General features: G+C 35.1%; 1 protein-coding gene across 1 annotated transcript; it reads left to right on the top strand.

The window, feature by feature from the left end:
• Positions 1-4,544: 4,544 nt before the first annotated feature.
• LOC143746383 (uncharacterized) lies at positions 4,545-12,238 on the top strand. Its single transcript, XM_077238195.1, has 6 exons — positions 4,545-4,701; positions 5,635-5,723; positions 8,493-9,514; positions 9,705-9,860; positions 11,314-11,406; positions 11,516-12,238. Exons 3-6 carry the CDS (start codon positions 8,507-8,509, stop codon positions 11,831-11,833), a joined length of 1,575 nt encoding a protein of 524 aa, XP_077094310.1. The 5' UTR covers positions 4,545-4,701; positions 5,635-5,723; positions 8,493-8,506; the 3' UTR covers positions 11,834-12,238.
• The last annotated feature ends 265 nt before the right edge of the window (positions 12,239-12,503 follow it).

Genomic DNA, 12,503 nt, shown 5'->3' with positions numbered 1-12,503 from the left:
ACGTCAGAGGCCCACACGGAAGAAAAAAGGCCTTATCTTCATTTGCCAGACTGTTCTCATTCCTTTGAGAGTTTCCTCTGAAGGAGTATTGCTTTAAAGCAGTCCAAAATGATTTTGCTTCAACTAAGTATAAATGTCTATATTAAAGGTAGATTATGGAACTCTATGAAGAACTGCAGAGGTGCACTATTCGAAGATGGTCCTGTAAGTGAATTTAAATAGATTACTTAAATAGTTCCATTTATCATAAAACCGAATATTATTTAGGTTAAAAACAGCAATGCGCAAGGGCAGCAGTTGTTCGGCAATAAATCTCACCAATAATGCACTTGGTTCAAACCCAAAAGCTGTTCTCATCATTTCAACATACAGCCCTTGTTAGTGAGCTCTGTTTCTCAAGAATGACTTTTTAAGCCCACACAGAAACTTCCACAGAATCGGAACATCCGTAATTTACGAAGTTACACATCTGTCCATTGCATTGTTTTGTCAGATAAATGTTAAAATAATAATGTGATCTGGCTCATACTCTCAAATTCATGTAGACTGGCCACAGGCTATCTGATTATTATCATATTGCACACAAAACTTTTTTTAAGGAAACAACCAGGAAACAATGTCATGTTTATCAGGGTCACACATTTTAAGGAAGAACTGTTCACTGGATTTACCAAAGTTTGCCAGGTTGGTGGAAAATCACATGTGTGCCCCCATAGTTTATCATAATGAACACTGTTTCTATTCTATGTTTCTTTTCAAAGCACAATCATTTATCTTCCCTTTTGTTATTCCTCATTCTGCTGGAGGTTGTCATGGAAAACGAAGCAGACAAAGCTGTCCGACTGGGGTCCAATGAGGGATTGTGGGAGTTTGAGGTTGAGCTCAAAGGAAATAAGCATCAGCAACATGTCTGTGACAGATGAATCTAAAATGTATTCCAGGAATCCCTTCAGATGGCAATTATAATGGGCACAAGAGACGGTGTGAGCATTCCAGCATAAATATATAATATAATATAATATAATATAATATAATATAATATAATATAATATAATATAATAGACAATAAAATATAGACACATTTACATCGTAACCACATTTTGAAGCAAATTTAAGAATTGATTGAGTGTGAGTTTGAGAGTGTGAATTGAACTGGCTGGGAGAAGTAAAACAGAGTAATTTTATTAGCCCAACTAAATAATCATTCATTTTGATTAATTGTGACTATCCTGATATACATAAAAACAAGTTTTCTTATTAGACTTTTTCATTTTATTTATTATTTCTTCCTATTTTATGTCCTTTATTTATTTACTTACTGAACTAAGTTCAGTACTGTCAAATTAACCCAACCATCAAAACTATTCCCCGCCAATGACAGATTTTTCTGGCTTTCCATGTTTTCACTTATGCAGTTCTTATTATGTTATTACTTATACTGCTACACATCTTCTGAAAGAGTACAGAATCTCCTGATCAAAACAGGTAAAAAAGAAGCAGAAACAAGCAATAAACTGTAGCATTGTATGCACATTGTAGTCTTTGACGAGAACGCAATTTTCTCAACTTTTTTTTTAATGAAACATACCCACATTCAAGTTGTTTTTAAGTATCTATAATTAATTTAAAAATAATTTTTAAATATTTTTTTTTTTAAAAAGCAGAGGCTCCTTTTTTTCTTTTGATATATTTCATGTTCAGATATTTATACAACAAACTATTCTGGGGACGCTGGTGTCACGGTTTTGATGTGTTCAATTTAGTTCTGTGATCTTGTTTCCCCCTGTCTTTGTGATTTTTTTAATTAGAAATTCCCATCACCTGTGTCTTGTTAATTATCCCGTTAGCCCCAGTACATTTAAGCCCTGTGTTTTCCCTCAGTGTTTGTTGGTCGTCGTCGATGTATGGTTGTGTGTTTTGAAGACCTGGAGTTTCCTTTCCTTTGTTCCTGTATGTTTATAGAAGTGAAGTTTGTAAATAAAGTACAAATATCGCAGATCCCGTGTCCTCGTCTTCAGCAGCCTACAGCAACCTGACAGCTGGTGGGGAAAGAGTTAAATTATTAAAGATGTTTAAAGATTATTAAATAAATTAAAGATTTTAATTATTCCATACTGCACTTCAAAATATTAATAAAAATGAAAATATACATAAACTTGTAAGTTCCCTATAGTAAATTAATTTATATATATATATATATATATATGTGTGTGTGTGTGTGTGTGTGTGTGTGTATATGATGCTTTTGAAAGAAGTCTCATTTCTTTGCAGCCCTTAGTGCATCAACAATACAGTAAAAGCAGCAATATTGTAATACAGTGTAAATACATATAGCAGTAAAACAGCATGTGACATTGACTATTTGTGACAGACACGAGAACATACTGCAGGTCTCTGACACTGACCATTGATTTTGTGCATTTGTAGCTGTCAACAGTCAAATCCCAAAATTAAATATAAGCAGCTTTCCTCATTAGACAGCATGTACGATTTTTGAAGAGTAACATTATTTTCTGCACATAAAAATATCACATTTTCCAGAGCACCACTGGCAACAACAAATCACAAACAAGATCCACTAAAGTGCATCATCTCCCTTAGATGCCTCAAATGGCTCAGTAAATGTATGGTAAAAATCATAATAACGATAATAAACGTTTTGAATCAAAGTGGTCTGGAGCGCTGGTGGATAATAGCAGCCAGCTGACAGCAGGGATTCTGGGTACAAAGATGTCTGTGATGAGCTTTTTATAGCCTTGCCTGTATTAGTTAAATTTTTAGTTATGATACAAAAAATGCAATCCATTTAAAAAAAATAAAGTACAGTCAAATTGACAAGTAAAAACTTAATAATAAAAGATGATGAAGGAATTTAATGGAACAATAGTTTAATGAAATCTGATAACAGCTTTAGAGCAAACATTAAATCACATTCATAAAATAAAATACAAAATCTGAATCAGGTTTTAATCAGGTTGAAAAGTGCATCCAATGAAGGCTCTATTGTGGTTATGATGATATAAAAAACCTGTACTGTGTTCATGAGGCATTTTAATTGGACTATCTTTTCAAGTCATTAAGCACAGTTCAGCTTTTGCATTAATTTGATATCAATACAAAAACCAGCTTTATATATCAAGCGGTGTGACCCGAGAGTGCTCTTATTTCTTTTAATAAGAATGCAGATTTGTCTGGGGGATGGAAAATTCCCTCACCGATCCATCTCGTTGATCCATACACATTAATTAGGCACACTTGAGCTAAATGCTGACTCCATTCTTTTGCATCTCAACACCTTGTTTTTAGACTTTACATATAGTGCTTTTCATGAAATTCCTAACAGGAAGTTAGTTATCCAAATAAAAAATAAAACTTGTATTTCATGATTCATTTATTTAACGGCATTGGCCTTGGAGAAGTTAACAATATAATACACTACATTATGTCACTATTCATCATACTAAAACCGGTGTGTCTTTCTTTCAATATAAAGCAATAATACATAATAAGTGTGCTGTTTAAGTGTAAACTAGCCCATCAGGGTGTACATTATTTCGAACAGTGCTTTGCTAACTCAGAACTTAAGTTATGAACTTATGCATTTGGAAGTCATGGGGTTTTACAGACTTTTGTTATTTAAACTGCAGGCATAAACCTTTCACCAGGGGCCTTTTCATGAAAGAAGTCCGCTTTTACCCTTCTTTTAAGTCTTCTATAGACATGGAATTAAAAAGTTGCTGAAGAAGCCTTTGCCAGTTGCCTTGCTTCTATCCAGTTAAAGGTCCTTTCAGGATAATTTGACATACTGTACTGTACAATCATGTGATTGTGTACAAGGAAACGACAGAGGAAGTGGTTTGCATGTCTGCTCTTAACTATATGAGGCCTTGTCATTGTAAATCTACTGTCACAGAGTAATATGATTAAAATTGCATTAACCCCTAGCTGCTTCTTTTTGATCTGCTGTGACTTAATGTAATAGAACACAGTATGATATTTCCTCCAGCACGTTTCCTGTTGCATTGGGTACAATTTTATTATGTTAACTTGATGAATAAGTTATTTCTAATATCTATCTATCTATCTATCTATCTATCTATCTATCTATCTATCTATCTATCTATCTATCTATCTATCTATCTATCTATCATTAAAATAACATGTAGTGTGTTCATACAACCATACTGTTATACAGAATAAACAGAATAAAGATGCAATTTTAATAGTCATGCTGCTTAAAATATAAAATCTATGATGGGCATTTAAAACATAGTTTGTTTGTTTGTTTTCTCTTCTACACTGTAATTAATGTTATTCTCTGTGAATCACTAATTACTGTGATTTTCTCTGGCAGTGCACTCAAAAAAATGAAAATTGGTAGTTGTTGGTCCTAAGAATCTAATTATGTTTAAATTAAATAATGCTCTTACGTTTGTGCATTAAAATTAAAACAGTTGTGTTGACAAAATTAGAAAAAGGGATATTTCCCATTTACACAGCTCACTTGTGTTAAATGAATGAAATGCAGTTGTGTTGCTTCTGCAGTACCGCACTTTGGTCAGCAGGTGGAGCTGTATTTGCACATGCGCAGATGGAAAGCACATCCAACGATCCTTCAGCTCACTCAAATTCCCTCATCGCCATTTTGTGCAGTCAAATGCAACATTTCACAATCAACGTTTTGTCTTTGTGGACACAGAGGTGAGGTATTTTACTTTTATGCATTTATATAAGCTAGAAGCTGTCAGTAGATTATCGCGAATATCGTGTTTTGTATGTTAGGCTATTTTAATGAAGTTGCCGCGTTCCTCGTCTGGTTTTCGCATTTAGGCATAACGTTACATTCGTGTGTTTCGATCTTTTATAATATGCATACTTGTTAACTTTGATGTGAATTTCCTCACACAAAGACACAAATAACTTATTAAATTGTTAGTTAATAAGAGTTTCTCCATTTATGTGTTAACAGAGATTGTTGTGTGTACGTTACTGTATAAAGCAAAGCACTTTCACATTTTAGTAATGTTATCAGTTTTAATAACTGTCTCAAATAATGGTGTTGAGCATTTTTATTTAATGTCAAATGTTAACTCTCAAACTTTGGAAGACCCAAATAACAGCTATAAACACATTTGACATGTGAATAAGATGGCATCTGATGTTAGCTAACGTTAAGTAATACAAGCTTGGTGGTTAGGCCTAATCTAAAGTGTAAACTATTTATCATGGATATACAGATTTTTACTGTATAGCATACCACTTATTAATAATTTATAAACCTGTATTAACTAATAATTTATAAATTACTTATATCTGAATTAACAAAACAATAAAAAAAAATTGCATACCACTTATTAGTCATTTATGAATGTAGTCATGTTTTGTAAATGATTAGTTCATCATTAACTAATAACCTTATAAGTGACTTATAACTAATTTAACAAAACATTCATAAAATGTTAGCACAGCACTTATTAATCATATGTGAATATAGACATGTTTTGTAAATTATTAGTTTATCATTAACTAATAACTTTTAAGTCACTTATAACTGAACGTTATTATAAAGTGTCACAGTGTTGTTTATATCATTATTATTCTTCGGTGACTTACATCTTGTTTTTTTTCTCACAGAGTTTTGGAGTTCTAGAGTCCTACATGTGGCTGTGCAGAGATTGTGGCTCGTCTCACACATCAAGATCAAAGCTTTTAAAACACTTCAGGTTGGTACATGGACACTATGGCCGCAGACAAGCATATCCATGCGCATATTCTTACTGTCCATGCACTTTTAAAACCTGGAATGCACTGCGGTCCCACTTATGCAGATCACATGGTAGTGAGCAGCAACCTCAAAAGCAAAATTCTAGCGAAAGTACAAAGATAAATTGTCATGTTTGTGGTGTTACTGACATTCCTTCAGTAAATGATTACTTTCTCCACATAAATAAGCATTTGCGCAGTCATGAGACAGTAAGTTGTATGTTTAAGGACTGCTTGTTTAAATCAAATGTGTATAGCACATTTAATTCACATAAGAGGCGAAAACATTGTCAGTGTTCGTTGACTGATTTTAAGGAAGGAATAGTGAAAACACAAGAAGTAAGAGGAATATCTGATGACACTCTTTCAAACGAAGAAATCAATACATCTACGTTAGAGGAGGATTCCGATTGTATTGATACAGGAGAGGTTCCAGAGAACTTGCCAAAGTTGGTAGAGCTAAAATTTGCTTCCTTGCTGTTGAAGCTTGAGAATCACTATCATGTCCCAGGCACAGCTGTCGATGAGTTGTTGGAGGACTTGCATTATTTACTGAGTGATGCTTCTTTCCCTTTGTCATACAGAATTATTGTAGACACCTTACAAAAGCACAGGATTGACAATGATGAGTTTCTAGTCAAAGACCTTGTTACATCTTTAAGTACAACAAATCCTTTACTCACAGCAATAAAGCATGGTGGTCCACTAGCCTCTGCATTTAAGCGTAAAGAATATTACAGGGAAAATTTTAAAGTTGTAGACTCCGTGGAGTATGTTCTTGAGGCCAAGAGAAACAGAACTTTTCAATATGTTCCAATACTTGAGTCTTTACAGAATCTACTTGGTCAGAATGACCTACTCGACAAAGTGGTTGAAAGTCACAGTTCTCAACAGTTAAGAAGAGATGTCCATCAGTACAGGTCAATTCAGGATGGTCAGTTTTTTAAAGCAAATGATTTCTTCTCAGATGAGTTGAGGATATCTGTGTGCTTATATGTCGATGACTTTGAAATTTGCAACCCTCTCGGGACGTCAAGAAAGAAGCACAAGATATGTGCAATCTACTGGATTTTGGGTAATGTGCCATCCATGTTTCAGTCAACTTTGTCTTCAATTTATCTTGCCGTTTTGTGCAAAACAGAAGACGTGAAGACATACGGATTTGAGAAAATCTTGCGACCTCTTTTGCAAGATCTCCAAACTTTGGAACAGCAAGGTGTGTATGTCCACCAGCTGGGAACATTCCTTAAAGGAACAGTACAATGTGTTGTAGCCGATAATCTTGCTGCACATTCAATGGCTGGCTTCATTGAGAACTTTTCAGGAGAGTACTGTTGTCGATTTTGTACAGCTTCTCATGCAGATTCTCAGACCAATGAAGTGAAGGCAGGTGAATTTACACTAAGGACTGCAGAAGAACACCAAGGACATGTGAAACTTGCAAAGGAGAAAGGTGTGAATGTCATGGCTGTGAAAAAAGCATGTGTTTTCAGTGACAGCCTTAGCTACTTTAATGTTACAACAGGGTATCCTCCTGATTTGGCTCATGATCTTTTTGAAGGCATAGTACCAGTTGAGCTGGCAGAGTGCTTTTCTGTACTTATTTCAAAGAAGATCTTGTCTCTTGATCTGCTCAATGAACTTATCCATAATTTTCCGTACAAGTGGGGTGATAAAACAAATCGACCTCAATTGGTTCCACAGACATTTGCAAGGAGAAAATCTGTTGGTGGCAATGCGCATGAAAATTGGTGTCTGTTAAGACTGCTGCCATTGATTATTGGGCATTTGGTGCCTGCAGATGAACCTGTGTGGCTTATGATTTTAGACTTGAAGGATATTGTGGAACTGGTTGTGTCTTCAGTTCATACAGATGAGACCATTGCATATTTGGAATGCAAGATCTCTGAACACCGTCAGAAGTATCAGGAGCTTTTCCCACTTAAACGACTGCTTCCAAAGCATCACTTTTTGGAGCACTATCCAGAAATGATTCGCTGCTTTGGTCCTTTAGTTTTTCTTTGGACATTACGTTTTGAAGCTAAGCATAGCTACTTCAAACAAGTAGTTCGACACACAAATTGCTTCAAGAACATAACACTAACTTTGGCAAGAAAACACCAATTGATGGTTGGATATAACCTCCACATACCCAGCCCTGAAAAGACCACCTTGCAGGTCAGACGTGTCTCTACCATCACAGTTGAGGTCATGAAAGAGGATGTCGTACAATGCCTTAATTCTAGATATCCTGGCATCACCACTGTCAATGTTGCTCAGAATGTTTCTTATGATGGCATTATGTATCGAAATGGCATGATAATTGCCCATGGGTCTCTTGGTGGACTTCCAGAATTTGCAGAAATTGCTCAAATTTGTATAATCGAAGACAACCTTGCTTTCATTGCCAAAAAAATGTGTTCATGGTATCGAGATCACTTCAGGGCGTTTGAATTGGTACCAACTCTTGAAATTTGCTTAATTACCCACAATGAGTTGAAAGACCCGTACCCTCTTGCAGACTATAAGGTTGGCGGTGTCCGAATGATTACCCTAAAACGACACATACTAATAGATGAGGTGTAATAACCAGCCACTGAAGTCCTGTGTGGACTTGTCTATTTGATGTCTATTTCATTTTATAGTAAACATCTATTTAATGTCAATAGTTTGGATTGGTCTTCTGGTATTGTATTCATATATTCATCCCCTCTCTCTCTCTCTTTCAGATAAGTTTGACAGGATGGGTACCCCAGCCAAACTTCTAGTAATCTTGGGAGAAAATAATTGTGAAAGGTTAAACCTCCCAACTGGTATACCAAACTCGTTGAATGACCTTAAAAGAGAGATCCAGACACAACTGAGAGTACTTGAAGATTTTCGACTTCAATTCAAAGATCCAGACTTTAATGATTTTGTCAACCTCACTTCTACTTCAGACATACAGGATAGAGCTACACTTAAGGTCATTCAGTTGCCTACATCTACAAGTTTTCCAACTACTTCATCTGTGCCAGAAATAAATGAGACCTCTTCAGTATCATCTTGTGACACAGACATAATCTCTTCCTCACAGTCATCTTTACTTTCAACTCCAGAATCTGTGTCCTCAGTTAGAAGTCAGGCATGGCCTGAACGTTTCCCAGTACCACAGTTTAGTTTTGATGCTGAGATTCAACTTCAAAAAGCTCAACTTGCTTATCAGACTGATGGTACTGTCCTGAGCCCCAATGCCAAGCTGAAGTCTGATATTTTGGATGCTTTAGCTTCAGAAATAATAAAGTACAAGGCATACCCTACAAGTGCAGATCTTGATGATGTTGCTGCTGCTTTGGTACAGAAGCACCCGTGCCTCAAAGAAAAAGGCTCTGTGAGCGGCTACTATGGCTGGAAAATAAGTTTGAAATATAAGATGGCAAACTACAGAACTAAATTGAGGAACATAGGATGTTCTGAGTTAAACATCAACTCCCACAAGCGAAAAGGATCCATGGGAAGTCCCAACCAAGTGAAAAAACCTAGAAAAGCCGAGGTTAATTACTGTCCAGATTACCCATACGGTGAAACAAAAGATACCCTTGAAAAGCAAAGGATGACACTACTGTCTGAGGTGACTAAAAGAAACAATGAGCAGGTTATCAAGGTCCTGATGGAGAGAACATTTGCGCTCCGGAGGCATGAGGTGGTAGAAGATATGCCGTTCATCGCTGAATTTAGGAACAGATGGCCAGCACTCTTTACTGAGAGAGAGGTAAGTCTTTATATGTAATGTCAGTTATGATTAGATACTTGAATGGTTTTTATAATTCTAAAATATGAAAATGTTAATTTGTAATTTTTTATGTCATCTTTTAGTGAAGGTAAAAAAAAAAATTTGTTCAATGTTTTTTAAACATGTTTATCAGCAGCCAACATGATTTGTTCTTTCAAAATTGTATTAGGTATCTGCAGAATTCAGTAGGATTACAACTATCCCTTTGGTGTCCAAATTTATGGGTCAGCTGGATCATTTCTCAGCCCAGCTCCTTAGAATCTTCAGGAAGAAAGGAGGAACAGCAACACAGAAGATGACAAACATCCTGTCAGTTATGGATCAGGTATGTTCTCTAAATTCATCATAATTTTAAATCGGACAATAATTAATAATAGATCCAAGATGTCCATGTCTTTCTTTCTTCAGTCGAAAAGAAATTAAGGTTTTTGATGAAAACATTCCAGGATTTTTCTCCATATAATGGACTTCATTGGGTACCAAACGGTCCAAGGTCCAAATGACAGTTTCAGTGCAGCTTTAAATGGCTTTAAACAATACCAGACGATGAATAAGGGTCTTATCTAGCGAAACGAGCAGTCATTTCAAAAATAAATAAAAAAGTTTAAGTTTTATAAGCACAAATGCTCTCCTTGCTCTGTTTTGTGATGCGCGTTTGTGACGTAACGTGATACGCAATTACATTGAAAAGGTCACGAACAAACGTCACGAACACGCATTACAGAACAGAGCAAGGTGAGCATTTGTGCTTATAAAACTTAAACTTTTTTATTTATTTTTTAAATGGCCGATGGTTTCGCTAGATAAGACCCTTATTCATCGTCTGGTATCGTTTAAAGCCCTTTGAAGCTGCACTGAAACTGTCATTTGGACCTTGAACCGTTTGGGTCCCATTGAAGTCCATTATATGGAGAAAAATCCTAGAATGTTTTCATCAAAAACCTTAATTTCTTTTCAACTGAAGAAAGAAAGACATGGACATCTTGGATGACATGGGGGTGAGTAAATTATCAGCAAAAGTTTTTTTTAAAGTGAACTAATCCTTTAAGTATCCCTTTAAAGTCTGGTATATACAGTACTGTGCAAAAGTCTTAGGCATGTTAATATTTTCACCCCAAAAAAATGGTTTTAAGCCAGGTATTTAAATCTTTTACTGCAGTGTGTCAGTACAAAATGTCGGTTTACATTTCCAAACATTCTTTTTGCCATTAATTGTAATAATCCAGTGACATCTTTATATGCACAAGGAGTCTGACAATAGCCAATATGATCCACACAGAGATTGGATCTCATCATCATCAAGTCTGTCTATGATTACATGAAGAAACAGAAACACTGAGAAAGATTCAATCCAGAAGATCTGCGTCAACATCTCTAAGACACCTGAAGAAACCTTCCTGCGAAGCTACAGTAATTTTTGTACTGTTTTAAAACATAATGCCATAAATAGATTTTATTTACTTAACTTCTATTAACTACATAAAACCAATACTTGGTGTGACCAGCCTTTGCTTTTGTCCAGGTACACTTGCTCATAGTTTTTCAGTTAGCTTTGCAGGAAGGTTTCTTCAGGTGTCTTGGAGATGTTGACGCAGCTCTTCTGGATTTAATCTTTCTCAGTTTTTCTCTTTCTTCATGTAATCACAAGAATGACAAACTTGACTTGAATGAAAACATCACAGTGGAATAATCTGTATAATGCTACTTAAAATGTTACAGGTACAGTAACAAGTCTAAAAAGCAAAGTGCTAACTAATGCTCATTTCAAATTTTTTCAGAATGACACCATCGAAAAAAAACGGGAATGCATCTTGAAAGCCCTTACGGTTTACATGAACGAAGACCCCACAAACCTTGTGAAGGAGTACTTGGTAAGTTATTTACTTTAAAAAAAAACTATTGTATGTTTCTTTACAACCAACTCCCACTTTCACCCCAGATCTGTTATTAATTATTTCTATTTGTGTTTTACTTTTTTAGGATGTTGAACATGATGAAGCCCAAACTTCAGTGCGCAACACCACCCTAGGCATTTATGTCATCGTACATGAAGGGGCAGATGCTACAGACGCTTATGAAGATGTCGGCATTATCATTGAAGGCGTCCAAATACTCGAAAACCTGAACAATGTGGCTAATGCTTGTTCTGTGATGCTTGGTCTAATTTACACTTTAAACTTGGCTTACCCACAGGACCTGAGGTACACTTTTGAAGTATTTCAAAAGATTTTTATGGAGCTAGATGCACACAAGCTTTCAAACAAGGTCCAGGTCCTGAAAAATAAACTCCTTTCGTAAACGCTGTAACTTGATGTCAGGAGTAACTTGATGTCAGGACCAAGAGCCAGGAAGGCGTAATGGAGTTTGTTTTCTCCATAATGTTGCATACTGTTGCATACAGTACATACATAATACTGTTGTTTTTTTTTTTGTTTTTTTTTTATGCAATTAAAAGGAGGCAAAAGAAGACTGCTATTATTTTTCAAGTATAACACATGTATGTGAATATTTTATAAATCCTTTAATTTAAAGACAACATGCTTTTATTTATTTTTATTTTCTTGTAATAAGCAGATTCTTTACATTTTGAAAAGTAAAGTTAGTCTTTTGATATTACATATTTTGTACAAGTTATTCTTGTTGGAATTTTGGTTGAAAGTTTTCAGAATTGTTATTGAATGGATTCAATAAAAAACTGGAACAGAATGAAAATGGATTATTTATTTTGGATGAATTTAAAAAAATTAATTTTAGGATAATTGTAGTTAATTAACTTTATTGTTTAAAACAAAACCAAGACTGGTAAGTTGATTCAACTAAACAACATTGCATTTACCTTAAGTAATTCACTTACGTTTACCGAAATAAATAATGTTACTTAAATCCAACATAACCCAGTTATGTGCATTCTGTTGACATAAAAAAGTTAAGTTAGTCCAACATATCATTTTTTTGAGTGTGAGGCAGA

Source organism: Siphateles boraxobius, unplaced genomic scaffold (assembly GCF_051911475.1).
Source record: "Siphateles boraxobius isolate OS27281-9 unplaced genomic scaffold, OSU_SipBor_1 22, whole genome shotgun sequence".
Taxonomy (NCBI): domain Eukaryota; kingdom Metazoa; phylum Chordata; class Actinopteri; order Cypriniformes; family Leuciscidae; genus Siphateles; species Siphateles boraxobius.
This window is presented reverse-complemented; position numbering and strand designations above follow the sequence as displayed.

Bases quoted from the DNA above. Each gene is read 5' to 3' on its own strand.
- LOC143746383 (XM_077238195.1), top strand. From the start codon at position 8,507: ATGGGTACCCCAGCCAAACTTCTAGTAATCTTGGGAGAAAATAATTGT. The intron at 9,515-9,704 runs GTAAGTCTTTAT...AAATTGTATTAG, and splicing joins CACTCTTTACTGAGAGAGAG to GTATCTGCAGAATTCAGTAG. The intron at 11,407-11,515 runs GTAAGTTATTTA...TTACTTTTTTAG, and splicing joins ACCTTGTGAAGGAGTACTTG to GATGTTGAACATGATGAAGC.